This window comes from Mastigoproctus giganteus, chromosome 14 (genome assembly GCF_048544385.1).
Source record: "Mastigoproctus giganteus isolate SK-2022 chromosome 14, ASM4854438v1, whole genome shotgun sequence".
NCBI classification, from domain to species: Eukaryota; Metazoa; Arthropoda; class Arachnida; order Uropygi; family Thelyphonidae; genus Mastigoproctus; species Mastigoproctus giganteus.
In genome coordinates, this window is record NC_143588.1 from 25,597,821 (window position 1) to 25,617,257 (window position 19,437).

At 37.5% G+C, this 19,437-nt stretch overlaps 1 protein-coding gene across 2 annotated transcripts in view; it reads right to left on the minus strand.

The window, feature by feature from the left end:
* The window catches only part of Stacl (SH3 and cysteine-rich domain-containing protein), an 876,542-nt gene that overhangs the window by 289,914 nt on the left and 567,191 nt on the right, over positions 1 to 19,437 (minus strand). For both annotated transcript variants that reach the window (XM_090388808.1, XM_090388807.1), the window contains exon 13: positions 15,607 to 15,688. In XM_090388808.1, coding sequence (XP_090244934.1) covers positions 15,607 to 15,688 — 82 coding nt within the window. The remainder of the gene's footprint in view (positions 1 to 15,606; positions 15,689 to 19,437) is intronic.

The following is a 19,437-nucleotide window of genomic DNA, read 5'->3' on the forward strand; positions in this document are numbered from 1 at the left end:
AAATGCACAAGGCATAATACTTTAAGAGTTTGGTATCTATATAATATCGGTGTTTATATACGACGAGTTGCCATGATCATGGCAACTCGTCGTGAAGGCAGAGCACAATATGAGAAAGAGCAAATGATGCCTACAACAACTACTTTGTAGTTTATTAAGAGTTATCTATGGTGTATATAAACACCGATATTATATAGATACCAAACTCTTAAAGTATTATGCCTTGTGCATTTATTTATTTTAAATTATTGTTTATTATATAATTTAAACGCCACCACAGACCCCTAGGAATATGTTAGACTTGAAATGCTAACAAAATCTCCTGTTCAGGATACACCCTAATACCCAATGGAAAATAGACACTAAAGTTTAATTCATCTAAGCAATCAAACTAATATATATATATATATATATATATACACATACACACACAAATATTTTGTTTTGCTTTTAGTAGTTCTTTTAATCCTTTTTTGGTGATATTTCACGTTTTTTGGAACTGGTACCTTCGAGGGGGGGGTACCGCTAAATCATATTATAATTGGCATTATTTTAAATTTGACATCGGTTTTATTAATTTAAAGTGCTAAATTATATAGGGTACAATCGGCTACTGTTTGTCTTATTACCTTTACTTTCCCTTCCCTGTTTGGTTTATTTTATTTTATTTTAATGTTAAATTTTTGCTCTACATTTTTGCCATACTACTGGCTTATGTTTTTATTTTTTGTTTTATTTTGAATTATCGGATATATATATACATACACACATACACAAAAAAAATGATAAACTAAGAAAAAAGTATTAAGAAAAAAAAAAATAATGCAAGTAGAGTGAGAATGCTGATTATGAATGATGTAAATGTGTGTCTCTCCCACCCCCTTCACCTGGTGGGTACCCCACTGCCAGCTAACATATTCCACCCCTGGAACGGGATGAGTAGCTTGACCTTCATACTGGATTCGACACTACATTGACATGATAACCATCACCAACAAAGACATTCTGAGGCTTTGCTATCAACATGCCATTGACAATCTGAACTGGGTACTCTAACCCGGTTCCCTTTAAAACCCCATTCCCGGGCAGGGGAGGGAGGAGACAGGTCTCTGTCTCCTCTCCTCCCTGCCTGCCTGCTTATCCCTCCCCCATACTTTGCCTGTGGAGCTCGTCTCCCCTGACTTCTTTGGGGATGCCTACTCTATCGTCCCTATTCTTCTATCAGTCTTCAGTCTCCTCCCTCTCTCAATAAACCGACCGAGTACATCCCTTAATAATGCCACCAAATTCTAATCAGTCTAAATTCTACTGGTTTCGTGTAAATCTCTAAGACAACTAACACTATTATCTTTCATATAGCATATAGCCTCACACATCTAAATTTAAAAAAAATCAAAATTTTGCACGATCTATTAGGCCTTTATAGCATTCAACCCCAACCAGTGATTTTCTAATAGCAATCCCATTAAGCATTAATGTAAAATGCATACAATTTTTTTATTTATTTATTTATTATTATTTTTTTTTATATAGAGGTCCTAGCCACTGAAATCCTAGGAAAATAGGTGGCAGGACCTGCCAGAGCAACTTGTTGTGATACTGGATACACCCGACTAGCCTGCACGTGGCGAGGTATGGGCAACGTCGGGCCCCACTAGTGGCATGGCAGCCAATAAGCTGGACAAACAATGGGCACAACACATCACACTGCACACACACTTCCAAGTCTCTGGCTTGACAGTGTACTGTCCTCGATACAGCGAACACACGCGGAGATGGGAGAAATCTCAGGTGCTGTCACACGAACATACCTTATACCTTGTCAGTGCGGTACCACAGAGTTGATACGTTACTCTGGGATTACTGCTTCCCATATGTAGTACTTTACATTTGTCAATGTTAAATTTCATTTGCCACCTTTCAGCCCATCTGCTCAACTTTTCTGGATCCTGTTGCAGCAGTGTACTGTCATTAGTGTCATTAACAACCCTGCCAACCTTCGTATTGTCTGCAAATTTGGACATTAAGCTTGATATACCATCATCAGTATCATTTATAAATATAGAAAACAACAATGGACCCCAACACTGAACCCTGAGGGACTCCACTAATAACATTAGTCCACGAAGAGCAGTGTCCATTGATTACCACTCTGTCTTCTCCCACTCAACCATCCCTATATCCACAGCAGCAAATTTCCTCCAATGCCACACTGCTCTAATTTGTGCAGCAGTCTTCCATGTGCAACAGTATCAAAGGCCTTTCTAAGATCCAAATATATGATATCAAAGTTATCCTTTGCATCCAGTTCCTTTGTGACTGCATCATAATATCCAATCAAATTGGTCAGGCAAGACTTCCCCTTAACAAACCCATGCTGTGTCCGAGCTATAACTGAACTCTTGTTTAGATGATCCTGCAATGCTTTTTTAACCAGTGCCTCCATTAATTTCTCTGGAACAGAAATTAAACTAACAGGTCTGTAATTATCTGTGTCTCCCTTTGATCCTGCTTTGTGGATTGGGGTCACATTTGCACACTCCCAGTCCATGGGTACCTCCCGAGTCCAGGGAAGCTCTCATACTTATGGTTAAGGGTTTGCTAACTTCCTTTGCCACCTCCTTTAATGTAACTGGATAGATTCCATCAACCCCAGGTGCATTTCTTATGTTTATTTTCAACAATTTCTCCTCCACTTTACTTTCAGTTATTACAAGATTATCTAGCTTACTGCCAGAGTTGAATATAGCTCTGGCATTCCCCTCCTTGAATAACTCCTCATGTGTAAATGTAGATGAAAAATATTCATTTAGTTTGTTAGCTACCTGAGCAGGATCATCAACAATTGAACCATCGATATCAAGGGGACCAATCTAATTCAACCCCCTTCCTTCTAGAGTTTACACATAAATTATTTCAGTATTACTTGTCCTAACCAGATGTTCAAATTAACTCATTTTATTTACAATTAAGACTAGGTGTTCTTGTATAATTAACTATCCTGGCACATCCCTTGAAGTTATTTTCCATTAAACCTTACACACTCTAGTTTTCTGTTAGACCTTATGCTATCTAGTTCAGTGCACATGTATTGTATAAAAACGGCGGCAAGTTACGAACGGTTAATCTACAGCACTAGGTATTATTTACTTTCCGAATTGCGCTATCTAAATTCCAAATAAACCGCAGACCTTTACTAGGTCTATAAGCTACTTATAGAAAATAATTTAATCTAACAATTAATTCAATAAAGTGGCTAAGTATAATTACTAATTAAAAACCTTGCGTTCGCAGGAGCTGCAAAACCTGTTCAACACATGGATTTGATACTCTTACCAACACTAAGTAATAACCGTCAAAATCTATTCAAATTAAACTAAAGTATTGTTACTAGGAATATAAAGCAACTCCAAAAATTAAATTAATACTGCCAATTTAAGTCAATAAAAAAGCAAAACGTCTATTTGCTGGAGCCAGCAAAAATTTCACACTGTTCACGTGTACTCATCCCTTCTACCTGCCCTATTCTCCTAAATACATTGTACATACCATACCAAAACTCATCATGCCCTATTTTTGGGTGGCAACACGTTTCTATAAGCCCTATTATTTCAGTATTACTTGTCCTAACCAGATGTTCATATTCACTAATTTTATTGTCAATTAAGACTTGGCATTCCTGTATAATTAACTATCCTGACACACCCCTTGAAGTTATTTATACTTGCTTCCCTAGCATTAGCTACCCACTCATTTGAAACGTTTCTGCCTTCAGAACATATTGCTAATATGATCTGTTGCGGTAACAAACAAGAACTCTTGAGGTATATGCAAGAGTTATTTTGACCAATATCATCAGATAAATGTGTATCTATATTACCCTTTTCTCCCAAACTAGCAGTTTCCCTGAACTTGAACCCATAAGGTATCCTGAATAATACTTGAAAAAACCCTTGCACCACCTTAGTTCTGCAGCAGCATGTTCGAGAGGCAACCAGAGAGGGAAATACTCTTGATCTGGTTATTAGCAGTGATCATTCGTGTATTAAGAATTTGCAGATAAAGGAACCACTAGGTGGCAGTGATCACAGTGTACTGATGTGGGATTTACTTAAAGATATAATTACCATCAGGGGTAAAGGAAAGGGTTTTTGCTTCTGTACAGTGGTCTCAGACAGTTTTTAAATTCTGTACAGTGGGATCAACTGATGATGTTACCAACAGCAAATTCTAAGTGGGAAGAATTCAAGGAATTAATCGTGGAAGCTACTAAAAGTTTCATACCTATTAAGAAATGTTGTTCAAGGTTTAGGCCTAAATGGTTGTAAATGAACTAATGAGACTCCTGGCAGAGAAGAAAAATGCATGGGATGCATATAAATTATCAGGTGATACAGAAGCCTATGATATAAATAAGCTAGTCTGTAATCAAGTCACAAATGAGGTTAGGCAGGCGAATACAGATTACGAAAAATCTTTGGCAAAGGATGCTAAGAAAAACAGCAAGGATTTCTTTACTTATATAAACTCTAAGAGGAAGAGGACGAATTAGATTGGTCCACTCGATATCGATGGTTCGACTGTAGATGATCCTGCTCGGATAGCAAACAAACTGAATGAGTATTCTGCATCTACATTGACACAAGGAGTTATTAAGGATTGAAAATGCCAGAAGGTTATCAAATTGCAGCAGGATGCTTAATGATTTTCTAATAACTGAGAGCAAAGTGGAGGAGAAATTGTTGAAGTTAAACATAAGAAAGGCACCTGGGGTGGATAGGATCTATCCAGTTATATTAAAGGAGGCAGCAAAGAAAATAAGCAAACCCTTAGCCATAATTATGAGAGCTTCTTTGGACTCATGGGAGGTCCCCATGGACTGGAGATGTGCAAATGTATCCCCAATTCACAAAGGGGAACACAGGGTGACATGAGTAGTTACAGACAAGTTAGTTTAACTTCTGTTCCAGGTAAAATAATGGAGTCACTGGTTAAAGATGCATTGCAGGATCATTTAGACAAGACTGCAGCAATAATTCAGACACAGCATGGGTTTGTTAAGGGAAAGTCTTGTCCGACAAATTTGATTGGTTATTATGATGTGGTTACAAAGGAACTGGATGCAAAAAATTATTTTGATATCATATACTTGGATTTCAGGAAAGCTTTTGACACTGTTGCACATGGAAGAGTACTGTAAAAATTGGAGCAGAATGGTATTAAGGGTACATTGCTACAATGGATAAAAGGATGGTTGAGTGGGAGAAGACAGAGGGTGGTAATCAATGGGTGCTGCTCTTAGCAGACTAATAGCATTAGTCCACAAAGAGCAGTAATAGAGTCCCACAGGGTTCGATGTTGGGTCCAGTGTTGTTTTGTATATTTATCAAAGATATTGATGAAGGTATACGGGCTTAGTGTCGAAGGTTGCAGATGATACAAAGGTTGGCAGGGTTGTTAATGACAGTAATGGCAGTGTGCTACTGCAACAGGATCTAGATAATTTGGGTAGATGAGCTGAGAAGTGGCAACTGAAGTTTAACCTTGACAAATGCAAAGTACTACATATGGGTAGAAGTAACCCCAAAGAAACGTACCAACTGTGTGGTACTACACTTAAGGTGGTAGAAAATGAAAAAGACCTGAGTGTAATTGTGCAGTCAGATATGAAGTTAATGGAGCAATGAGACAGCTGCTAAGGCAGGTCATAGGGTTTGATCAATGATATACAGGAATTTTGCTAGCAGGGAAAAGGAGATGATTGTCCCTCTGTATAAGGCAATGGTCAGGTCATGCCTCGAGTACTGTGTGCAGGTCTGGAGGCCTCATTTTAGGAAGGATGTTGATTTGCTTGAGCATGTACAGAGAAGGGAAACAAGATTGAAGGGAATGAAGGGATCCTCTTACCAAGAGAGCCTTAATTTCTGCAAATTGCAATGGCTGGAGACTAGGCACTTGCACAGTGATTTGATTGAGGTGTATAAGGCCTTGAATGGGTTGAGCACGCTGCATTCTGATGGGATTCTTCCACTTGTTCAGGGAGCATAAATTCAAATTAAGGAAAGACAGATGTAGAATAGATGTGCGGAAATTTGCCTTTTGCCAGCTGGTAGTTAATTTCAGGAACAAACTTCCATCTGTCGTTGTGGAAGTTGATAGGTTAAATAAATTTAAGGAAGAACTGGACAGGCATTTGGAGGGAATGGTGTGTTTTTTTTTTTTGGCTGATGCTGCATAAGCTTATACTCTTGCTTTCTTGCATCACATGCCACTACTACTATTATATCAGTGTTGGTGTGCAGAGGACTGAGGGATTGTTTCAGAGGCTGCTGCTAGAATGTTTGTGGTAATGTGCTCAGTGACTGTCTATATGTCATGTTTTAATAAATTGATCATCAAAGGAAATTGAGTATTTATCCCAATTTGCCTTTGAGAACTTCCACTTTACTCTGCAATCTGGACAGTGGGATTGTTTTGTTTGAATTTTTCATATAATTGGAAGATGATCGCTGTTGTGTGGATCTTCTAAGATTGAACACTCCATACTGGGGAACAGTATGGGAGAGCAGATGAACAGGTCAATTGCTGAGGGATGGATCCTGTGGGAAGATGAATATAAGTGTGAAAATCAGTATTTAATAAGGTTAACTGCTGTTGGTTCAGTAAGGTCTCAATCAGATGTCTTTTTTGATCCATGTGGGAAGATCCCCACAATGGGTGATGCCGACTGAAATCACTGAAGAGACAGAAGGGCATTGGCACTTGTACTATAAGATATTCTAGTTCTTTTAGTGTGATGGGACTGTTTGCTGGAAGGTATATTGAAATGAGAGTTAGTGTAATTCCAAGAGCCACACGCACAGCAACAACTTCCAAGTCAGTCTGTAGAGAGATAATTAGAGAGGGAATTTTAGAATTAACTAAAATTGCCACCCTTCCGTGTGCAGATTTTGCAGTATTCCTGTCTTTTCTATACATTGTGAAGTTTTTGATTGAGAGAGTTACCCGTCATGTTAAATTGGTTTCTTGTAAACAAACGATCATTGGATTATATCTCTTGATCAGGTCATATAAGTCATTAGCATTAGCATACATGCCCCTACAGCTCCACTGAAGTATGTGCTGCATTACATGGTTTTTGGAGTTGTTTTGACCTGTCTGTATTTTGTAGCATTAAATTTTATATCTATATTTTTTTTTTTTTTTGGGAAAACCAGTTGCTCTGTATCCATGTCTTCTTCTGCATGAAGATGCAATATAGTTTCATCTGTTTCAATCTTGTTGTTTACATCCATATATACAGGGGATTGATTCTTGGTCTGAATATGCTCCGTTGGTGCTGATTTGTCTGCTTTTTTTTTGTAGTTGTAAGTATATTTGGCCTGAAATTGGAGTATTACTTCCTTGTTTTTGTAAATTTTGTTTGTCAGGCTGCTGCTTAGCATTAAGCATAGACCTTGGCCAATTGGTAATTGAAGTGTTTGGAGGGACTGTGATGTCAGTAAAGTGCAAAGTGTGAAGTGTTTTTTTGTTCAAACGGCACCAGGGTTTTCCTCATTCCCACGTAGTATACATTGTGGTGTGATACAGTACACTGTAAAGGCCAGAGATTTAAAAGTGTATGGATATTGTGATGTGTAATGTTTTGTACCATTGTTCATCTGGCCTTTTAGCCATTTTGCCCCTAATGAGTCCCACCGTTGCCCACGTGGAGGCAGACCAGGTACTCCCAGTATAGTTATATTTGTGATGTCAGTCTGAGTTGTTGGTTTGGTTTTTAGGAGCATTAGCAACTGAGGCCATATTGCTCTGGGAATATGCGGTGGTCATTCCCTGACCTTTCTGCATCATCTGTATTTGGTGGTGATGGGCTCGAACCCTGGTCTAATCAAGAAGCGTGTGCTACACACTGCTGCTCCTTCCCACCTGGCTACGGAGGCACCGTCAGTCTGAGTAGCAATAGAAACACTTGAGGGGGTGTGTGTGTGTGTGTGTGTGTGTGTGTGTGTGTGTGTGTGTGTGTGTTATGCGGGTTTAGGGGCGCATAAGCTGCCGGGGCTATAGTGCACCTATTCATAGGAAAAAGCTAAAAACAAAGTTCAGATGTAACTCCATTTTTATTACCAAGATCTTTTAGAATTTATGATAGTCCATTTTTTTTTTAGAAAAGAGAAAAATTCATTGATGTTTGCATTCTCGTCAATAATATGTCATAGTGTCATCGGTTCTCGTAGATTTGTCAAAGAAAATGGAATGGATGTTCTGTCATGTTGATAGTGCAGACATTCAATCAGGATATGTTTCACCGTCAAAAGTGCTGAACAGTGTGGACACTGAGGAGGATCCTCTCCTGTCAGTATATGAAGGTGAGTCAGATGTGTCCTATTTATGCCTGTGCAAGTACCACTTCTCTTCGCACTGTTTTGGTGCTAGAGCCCCAAAGCTTTGGTTCCTGTTTTAATTGGTGGAGTTTATTATTGGTTTGGGTGTGCCATAGCTCTTTCCACTGTACGAGACATGCTGTTTGTATGATGTGATTATAGTCACAGGATGGGACTAGGGTGGAGGTTAAATCAAAAGTTGTTGGAATTTTGTCAGCTAGTTCATCTCCTTTATCCCCGAATATGCAGGGATCCAGGAAAAGGTCACTGATTAGTGACTTTCTTCAATTTTCAATAGCAGACTTCTGATTTGATTTAACACAGGGTGACACTGTTGAGTTGCTTGTGCATATTGGCATAAACTGCATGATGTGCTTTTTGGTTTCCTGGTATGTTACTTTGTTTTCTGTTTTGTATTTTTGCATATTTTCCCCCACTTTCCACAATCTTTTTGAATACACTGGATGATTACCTTTGCAATTGAGACATGTGAAGGCGGTTACAGTACAATCAGCTTGGGTGTGTTCTGTTGAACCACAATTTGGGCATAGTGCCACAGCATGCTACCTAGGAGGTGTCCATATTTCTGGCACTTAACACTTGATGGGATTCGGTATATATGGACGTATATGATATTTTAAACATGCTGCTTTAATTGTTGTCAGTAAATTTGGGGTATTAAAAATCAGTATTATGTTCCGTGTAGGCGTTAATTCCCCATCTTTCTGGATTAATATTCTCTTTGCTCGTATGACTCTTTTATCAGCCAACTCTTGCAAAATTTTTTCTTCTGAGATGTTAATGAGGTCCCACTGTGCTATAATTCCTTTGGAGGTATTCAGAGTGGCATTATTTTCACAGGTATTCCGCCAAAGGTGGTCAGTTTCATTAATGTTTCCGAATGTTTTGGTTTTATCGTTTCTACTAGCAGGTCTCCAGAGTATAGATGTTTCACCATCTTTGGTGATCCTGCATCATTTTCCAAGCATTTCTGAATTAGAAATGGGGGTAATTTGCTCACAGGATAGTCCAACAGTGAATTTATAAGAAGAAAGGCTGGTTGATCTTGTTGACATGGATTTTTTTTTGTCTTTTACTTTCGTAATAGTCATGATCAGGTTGGGCCGTATTGGTAGATGATCTCAATGGATCAAGTGGAGGAAGGGCTTCTCCATTTTATACTCCTTTTGGCCCTGAGGGTTGGTTTTACCACTCAGGTTACTGACCTGGCCACGGGGAGGCAGGAGTAATGTCACGAGTGGCCAAGCAGTTATTAGGTTAGTAACTCGAATAAAAATTAAAGGAAAGGTGTCTTTTCTTTCCTGACTTAACGTACTACTTGTAAGATGAAGTTTACTGTGCTTCTTGAAAGAACTTAAGAGAAACTAACGAGAAACTTAAAGAGAAGATTGATTCCTTTAAAGAAAAATGCTTTAGATCACTTTATAGAGCTCAGAAATCACTTGGCCACAGAAATGCTTGGTACCCCACGGTCTTTTGGACTGGAGTCACTGGAGTTTGGATTGGAGTATACGATGGTCTTAAGTCTCAAGCTGAGAGGCTCTAATGATGGAAATATGTCTATATCCACAGTAGCTTAATAGTAGCTTAATAGGAATCCATTAGAATTCCTTTTACTGGGTGATCTGTTTTCACCAAGGTTACCAACCCCTGCCATTGGTGAGGCAGGAGTAGTGCTTGTGACAAAGTGAAGGTTAGTAAGTGTTAGTAACTATATTAGGATAAAATCAAGAAAGTTAGCTTTCCTTCCCTGATTGCTTCATTTTTTAAAAGATGAATTGCTATCAAATAAGAAAATATAATAAGAACTAGAACTCATATGAAAAACTGCGTAGTCACTCTAAAGAACTGCAATTTATGCACAGAGATGTTGCTTAGTCATAAAATTCTTGGCACCCCGGGCCGACTTTACCCATGGTGCACGCGTTAAAATAGGCAGGAGTTTGTCAATCTGTACTGCTGCTACCTTTAATATCAATGAATAAACCCAGTCTGCTCCTTGTGTACCTCTTTCATGTCAAGCATGACCATTCAATGCATTTTCAGTGAAAAAGGCAACTAGTGAGGGCTTTATTTGATAGTTGCCTAGATTGTTCTGATTTTAACCAAGTTTTGGGAAAGCCAATACTATTGCATGATGTCATGCTTTGGGATATTGGTTTTCTAGAAAAATATGGCTTACAGTTTCAGAATGTTTTCTATTTCTCTTTGCTTTAGATATTTAAGCATGTCATAGTGTATATTGTCTGGTCCAATTGCACCTGGTTTTCCCTTGTGTTATTGCTTCACTTAATTTCATGTAGTGTAATTGGTTGATTATATGGTTAACTTTTTTTATATCAAAATTAATTCTGTTTTTCTCATTTTTCCCTTGCAGGTTAAAAATTCTGTGGTGTATGATTGTTTTCCCACAACTTTGAAACTAAGGTTTCTCCCAAAATATTAGCCATCTCTCATAGGTCAGTAATCCTTTCTCCATTTCCCACTCATTTTTCATATTTTATCCCATGTTATCTGCATGCTTTAAGTCCTGTTTACTGAAGACGTAAACTAGATCTAGGAGGATTTTTCTGACTTCTTTCCAGGTATACCTAGTTTTGCTCATGCTTGTTTATATACTTGACTTTTTTTGCTGATGCTGTATAAGTTTGCTTTCTTGTATCATATACTTCTACTAATGCTAATATCTTTGGAGATGATCTGTTATTGGATATCTGCAAAAGTTATTCAAAGCTTTATTTTGTCTTTTTTTTTTTTTTTTTTTATGTGCAATCTTCATTCCACTAATATTTTGGATTCGTCGAAAATGAGTTGAGGTTGTGGATATTGTTTGTTCAGCTGCTTATATTAAGGTGTCTGTGTAAGTGCTTCACCGATTGGTTTTTCTTGAATGATCCAAGGATTCAATATTGTTAGTTCTCTAAATTTCTTCCAGTTTACTTCAATTTTCTGGCAGGGTGCTCTGTTGGGATAACACAGAGTGTTTCTGGTCAGTATAGTGGTCACTGACTAGAAGTGATTGCTGCTGTAGTGATTTTCAATTACTTGCCAGGTTAATTCGAATAAAAGTGAGGGTGTATATATAATTAGATCTACTGTTGAGGTTGTAAGACTGGGGAAGTGAAAATAGGTATACTTACCATTTATTGAATAGAGAAAGGTTATATTGGTCTATTATTCATCCTATAATGTCCTTGTCTGTTGATGCCAGCATTTCCTCATAGAGGGCTATATCCATTCAGGTGCTGACATTTTCAATGGGTCCATATCTGTCTCCTGTCTTTTTGTCTTGGTGCTCTCTGAATTATCAGTATGTTGATTATATGAAGTGCCTATAGGAGCAGTGATGTTACTTCTCATGTTTGCTCTTTTAGCCCTGGGAGTGTTACTTTCTTCTCGCAGGTCTCCAGCCCTGCTATGTAGAGACAAGAGTGGTGCCTCTTAGTGACTAAGAGGCCATCGGATTAGTTAAATTAGTAATGTTAGAATAAGAAAAAGAAAAAAAAGGAGGAAGATGAATTTTCCACTCTGTGCACTTACTACTTTTAAAGTAAAGAGCTGTTTTGATAAAGTAAAAGACAGTTAAAGATCAAAACTAAATAAACAGGCATATTTATTAAAGCACTGTAAGTTGCTGGGAATTGCTTAGTCACTAATAAATTGTGGCATCTGTGGCCTCAAGAGGAAGCTGGATTTGATAGAGGCTGATAGGTATCATATATTGGAGGGCACTAGAGACGGGAAGAAGTGGGGATGTGAGCAAGTTCTGGCTATCATGGACTCAACATATGGCAGAGAAGTTATGATAATGATGACATTATTAGTAAATTAATAAGAGGAGTTTACCTCAATATAGTACGTGGAACACTTCCGTATGATACACTCCAGAAATTAATGGAAAAAACGAAAAAATCGACAACTTACCGGTACATTAAAGAAAATATAAATAATTAAATAATCAATTTAACACAATTCAAAATCAATTTAAAACAATTAAAATTCAAATTAACGCAATTAAAAGAATCAACGAAAATATTCAAACCGATTTTCCTTCCTGAAGCTGACAATGCTTTTCGACCGACTGTCGTGATCACAGGAATGAAAATTACCGAATCAGGCTAAACCTGCAACTTAAATAGTGATTATATGTCTTCGCGCATGCGCGTAAAGGTCCACGCATCGGAGATCAAATATGGCCGCCAAACATTAACAGAATTCTCGTGTAATTTAATTTCAATGGTTTCTGCAATTAATAGTCGCGTATAATTACGTTGAACATTAAGTATTTTGGCCTCGTTAAATAAAAAAGTATGTTTTTCGTTAATGGCATGAAAGGCTAATTCTGACGCTGCTGAACGAGAAGCACGAACTGAGGCTTCGTGTTGATTTACACGAATATTAAGAGAAAACCGCGTCGAACCTTGGTAAGACGAGTCCCAATCACCGCAAGAAATGTTGTATACTAGATCATTAATTTGTGTTGCGAACGCGGAAAGAACCGAGCGATTGTTCAGTATAGTGTGTAACTTCCGTATAGGCCTAGCTATAATTTTAAATTTGGTATCTTTAAAGAATCTGTTAAGCTGTTTGTGCCACTGCTTTGGACTCAGAAATACAAATATTAACTAGCAGATTCTTGAACAGGGGTTATCCCATTAACACAATAAATCGAATTAGGGTACAAGCTAAGGATAGGATACAAAATACTACACCAATCAACAATAGTAATATCAAAAAATACTTTATTTCTGTCCCATATGTTGAACAGTGGTACAAACAGCTTAACAGATTCTTTAAAGATACCGAATTTAAAATTATAGCTAGGCCTATATGGAAGTTACACACTATACTGAACAATCGCTCGGTTCTTTCCGCGTTCGCAACACAAATTAATGATCTAGTATACATTTCTTGCAGTGATTGCGACTCGTCTTACCAAGGTTTGACGCGGTTTTCTCTTAATATTCGTGTAAATCAACACGAAGCCTCAGTTCGTGCTTCTCGTTCAGCAGCGTCAGAATTAGCCTTTCATGCCATTAACGAAAAACATACTTTTTTATTTAATGAGGCCAAAATACTTAACGTTCAACGTAATTATACGCGACTATTAATTGCAGAAACCGTTGAAATTAAATTACACGAGAATTCTGTTAATGTTCGGCGGCCATATTTGATCTCCGACGCGTGGACCTTTACGCGCATGCGCGAAGACATAATCACTATTTAAGTTGCAGGTTTAGCCTGATTCGGTAATTTTCATTCCTGTGATTACGACAGTCGGTCGAAAAGCATTGTCAGCTTCAGGAAGGAAAATCGTTTTGAATATTTTCGTTGATTCTTTTATTGCGTTAATTTGAATTTTAATTGTTTTAAATTGATTTTGAATTGTGTTAAATTGATTAATTATTTATATTTTCTTTAATGTACCGGGTAAGTTGTCGATTTTTTCGTTTTAATTTCTGGAGGGTATCATACGGAAGTGTTCCACGTACTATACTGAGGTAAACTCCTCTTATTAATTTACTAATATTATTATCAACATAGAACATATTGAGTATTACAGCTCTGATTCATACTATCTAGATAATGATGACAATAATAATACATTTTTATCATGACAGCCAGAATTCAGTCATTCGTCTGAAATCTAATGCCATTTTCAGGTTTATCTTTGTTGGATAAAATTTTAGTTTTGCATTACAATTTCCAGATGAAGGTAAACAGTTTGAATTTAATAAATTTGTTACTGAAATTTTAACTAACAACAAATTATAATAATCTACTGATGTGACTTTTGAAGCTAATATTAATAAGGTTACACAAGGGCAATTTAAAGCTGACCTGGAGTTTTTTTTTTTTTTTTTTTTTACTAATCCAAAAGTGCACCATATCAAATGGCGAGAACATGACCTCCCATTCCCTGACAACTGTACCTCCACACCTGCATTAGAAGAAATACAAAACGCTGTTATACTCTGTTGTTACTCTGGTGTAGAATGGTACCATCGAATTTCTGTTACAAGAGAAAAATGAAACTAGTTGAAATTCTCAGCAGGCTAAGCACACCTATGAGAAACCCTATTGCATGCAAGTGCACATGATGCAACAAGTTTTACAAAGGCCATGAAAAAGGTTCCTACCTACAGCTTACTATATGCAGCCAGGAGCTACCACATGTATGAGCTTTTGTTTAATCAAGCAGGTGATTTTGAAAAGCAGGCCAATTACTGTGCAACATACTTCACTAAAAGTGTGCATACATGTTGAGGCTCAAAGATGCTGATCAGATGGCATAATGTGTTGTTCCCACTGAACATCTGAATTAGTCTGAAAATTGGAGGAAAATGCATTTCCAGCAAACAGCAACTTGTGGTGAGACCAAGGCCTATTACATGCGAGGAACCCTATTACATGCAAGTGCACATGGTGCACATGGCACTACTCCATTCTAGAATCAGTGGTCCAGATGAATTGCTACCACACAGGATCTCTACTGTCCAAAAAAAAAATCAAGACACCCATCAGTTAGCAAGTTCATGGTATTTAATTCTTTTCATGCAACAATTAATGCTCAGTATTAAGGAAACTTGCTTCTTGGCGATGTGCATATGGCAGTTTGCAAGTAAATGCCCAGGAAACTGCTAAAAGGAATAATTCTGCTGCATGGCAAAATACATACATATATATACACATATGGCAAATTTTATTTTGACATTAGCAACTATGGGCTGGGAAATCATGAACAACTCTCTTTACATTGTGGATTACCACTTGTTTGGACCAATGAAGGAGGACCTGCAAGGGGAAAAATTCAAGAAAGGTGACAAAAAAAGTGCAATGTCCTGAAATGTCTCCACAGTGAGACTACTGCTTTCTATGCTTCTTGCATCAGTGCCTTGCCATGGTGATGGAAAAAAAAAAAATGATTCACTGCAGAGGAACAATATCTTGAAAAAGGGTAATAAGTTTCGTGATTCTGTTATATATGTAAAATTTGTGAAAAAATATCTGGGGTTAACCATGGATTACCTTTGTATTAAAGTATAAAAAGGAAGCTACAGTGATGTAGTAAAATTACATAGGATATTATTCAGAAGTTAATCTGCTTTTTAAATTTATTAACAATAAAAATTTATGTAAATTATATATGCAAAGAAATTGAAACAAAAAAAAATGTACATACAGTAGTATGAACCCTACGTACTTTCTTCTTCTGCATCAGGTATAGTAACTTTTGTCTCTATCTCTGATGTAGATTTTTGTCTTCTTAATAAACGTGGCTTAGGCTGCAAAATAAAAATTATGTTTACAAGGAATATCAAAAGATACTCTTTGTGCTTAGAAATTCATAAATCTTGAATTGAGAAAAATAAAATACATATCAAACAGAATTGCTTTGTGCTTCATTTATATTCAGAAATGAAATGTGCATTTGCACACATTCCTGCAAACTAGCAACTCTTTGCAGGTGTCTGGAAGTTGAGGAATACAGCTGATTCTTTTAGCATTAGTAGAGGGCATATGATGCAAAAAAGCAAGCTTATGCAGCATCAGCCAAAAAAAAAAAAAAAAAACCAAGCCCATTTCATCCCTCCATTCATTCCAAATGCCTGTTCAGCTCAGCCTTAAATTTATTTAGGCTTTTAGCTTCCACAACAAAAGATGGAAGCCTGTCCAACCAATCAACTACCCACTGGCTAAAGGCAAATTTCCGCACATCTATTCTACAACTATCTTTCCTCAATTTGAAACTGTGTCCCCTCAGGTTCTTAGTCTGAGCAAGATGAAGAATCCCATCAGCATTCAGCTTGCTCAACCGATTCAAGGCCTTATACACCTCAATCAGATCACCTTGCAGTTGCCTATTCTCCAGGCACTGCAATTTGCAGAATTTAAGCTTTCTTGGTAAGAACACCCCTTTGTTCCACTCACCAATCTTGGTGCCCTTCTTTGTACTTGTTCTAGCAACTCTACATCCTTCCTAAAATGAGGCCTCCAGACCGGTAACACAGTACTCTAGGTGCGGCCGGACCATTGCCTTGTATAACAGGATTATCACCTCCCTGTCCCTGCTAGCAAAATTCCTATATATCACTGACAAGACTCCATGACCTGCCCTGGCAGCCTGTCTGCAATGCTCAGAGAACTTCATATTTGGCTGCACAATTACACCCAGGTCTTTTTCACTTTCCACTTCCCTGAGTGTAGTACCATCCAGTTGGTACGTTTCTCTTCGGTTATTGCTACTCATATGCAGTACAGCAATACCTTGCATAGTGCGGTTAATTTGTGCCAAAAAAATACTATGCTATGCGAAACCACGCTGATCGAGGTATCATTAGTATGTATTTTAATGTAATGCGTTCCGACAATTTGATTATATGGGTCGAGTGGCAAAAATATATAGGTGTTTGTTTACTATAAATTGATGCACACGAAATTCTTGCAAAAAAAAACAAACTAAAATGATAAAAATTAAAAATACTAGTAAATACAGTACAAATGATTTTTATTGCAGTATGTACATACCAAAAGAATATAAGTGAAGTATGTACTGTATTTTTATTTTGAAAAATAACTGATCGGCTTTATTGGCACAGTTTTTTTTCCTTCTTTTTGTCTGCATACATCTCTTTATAACATCGAATGTCATTTTGCAATGCCTGCCTTACTTTCATATTTCGTTTGATGTTTGGATCTAGAAGAACACTCGGCGCCATTACATTTCTTCTTTCCAGTCATATTTGCGTATGAAGGTGTAACGTTTTTAAAAAATAATCTTTAATAAAAATACATAGCGAAAAATATTTGTACATCTTAAGTAAAATCAATGACCTCACCGCTCGGAATCTAGAGTGTTTACTAACCTATCAAAGCCAGCAGAGTCCATATATAATGTGAGTTGTGACAACAGTCAGCGTAGCCTTGAATCCATACTGAAGTGTGGCCTACATGCTGGAATTATAATATATACATACATATCAAATGTACTGGTGCGTAACGCAGTTAATTTTTTTTTTTTTTTTCAATTTGTAAACCGTGCTATAGCGAAACCATGCTATGCGAGGTATTCCTGTACTTTGCATTTGTCAATGTTAAACTCCAGTTACCACTGCTGAGCCCATTTTTCCAACATATCTAGATCCAGTTGGAGTAACATTCTGTCATTACTGTTGTTAACAACCCTGCCAACCTTTGTATCATCTGAAAACTTGGATATTAAACCTGATATACCTTTATCAATATCATTATAAATATACAAATCAACAATAGGCCCAACACCGAACCCTGGGGAACTCCACTAATAACATTTGTCCACGAAGAGCAGTGTCCATTGATTACCACTCTCTGTTGTCTCCCACTCAACCATCCCTTTATCCATTGTAGCAGCTTACCCTTGATGCCATATCTCTCCAATTTGTACAGTAGTGTTTCACGTGCAACAGTTTCAAAAGCTTTCCTGAAATCCAAGTATATGATATCAAAATTATTTTTGGCATTCAGTTCCTTTGTGACCATATCATAGTAAGCAATCAAATTGGTCAGACAAGACCTCGCTTTGACAAACCCATGCTGTGTCTTAACTATTACTGCAGTCTTGTCTAGATGATCCTGCAATGCTTCTTTAACCAGTGATTCCATTATTTTCCCAGGAACACAAGTTAAACCAATAGGTCTGCAGTTACTCGTGTCCCCTTTTGAACCTCCTTTGTGAATTGGCGATACAATTGCACATCTCCAGTCCATGAGGATATCCCCTGAGTCCAAGGAAGCTCTCATAATTATGGCTAAGGGTTTGCTTACTTCCTTTGCTGCCTCCTTTAATATAACTGGATAGATCCTGTCCGTCCCAGGTGCTTTCTTTATGTTTAACTTCAACAATTTCTCCTCCACTTTGCTCTCAGTTATTACAAAATCATTTAGCTCCCTATTAGCGTTTGATAAACTTCTGGACTCCTCTCATTTCAATGAGAGGAGTCCAGAATGTGTGAATATAGATGCAAAATACTCATTCAGTTTATCAGTTACCTGAGCATAATCATTAATAATCAACATATCTATCTTAAGTGGTCCAATCTGATTCATCCCTTTCCTTCTAGAATTTACATAAGTAAAGAACTCCTTGCAGTTTTTCTTTGTATCCAAAGATTTCTCCTAATCTGCCTTCGGCTGCCTAACCTCCTTTGTGACTTGATTACAGACTAGTTTATACCAGCCACAGGATTCTATATCACATGATACTTTATATGCATCCCATACATTCTTCTTCTCTGCCACTAGCCTCATTAATTCATCTGACATCCATTTAGGCCTAAACCTTGAACAGAATTTCTTATTTGGAATGACAAGCCTAGTAGGCTCAAAAATTAAGTCCCTGAAGGCTTCCCATTTAGAATTCACTGTTGGTAACATCATCAGTTGATCCCACTGTACAGAATTTAAAAACTGTCCGAAACCTCTGTAGTCACTTTTACGAAAGCAAAAGCCCTTTCCTTTAGCCTTGATGGTAGTTACATCTTTAAATAATTCCCACATCAATACATTGTGATCACTGTCGCCCAGTGGTTCCTTTATCTGCAGATTCTTAATGCATGAAGAATCACTACTGATAATCAGATCAAGAGTATTACTCCCTCTGGTTGCCTCTCAAACATGTTGCTGTAGAAAACAGACATCCAATAAATCCACAAAAGTCTTGCTAGTGTGCGAGTGACCAACCCACAAGTTACAGTCAATATCATCTGGAACATCTGGAAAGTTAAAATCTCCCATTATAAGACATTTTGATTTACAGGCCCACTATTTCTCTGCACAACTGCTCATTATACTCATCAGAATCATTAGGCCTATAACACACACGTACTCTCATTTTTCCTTTCCCAGTGCTTATTTCACACCAAATGGACTCAACACTGCATTGTCTACCAACATCAATTGGATGCACTTCCTTAGATTTTATGTGTTTCTTAACTAACAGCATAAAGCCCTCCCTTCCTATACACATTGTACTCTCGAAATTCCAACTCTGCACAGC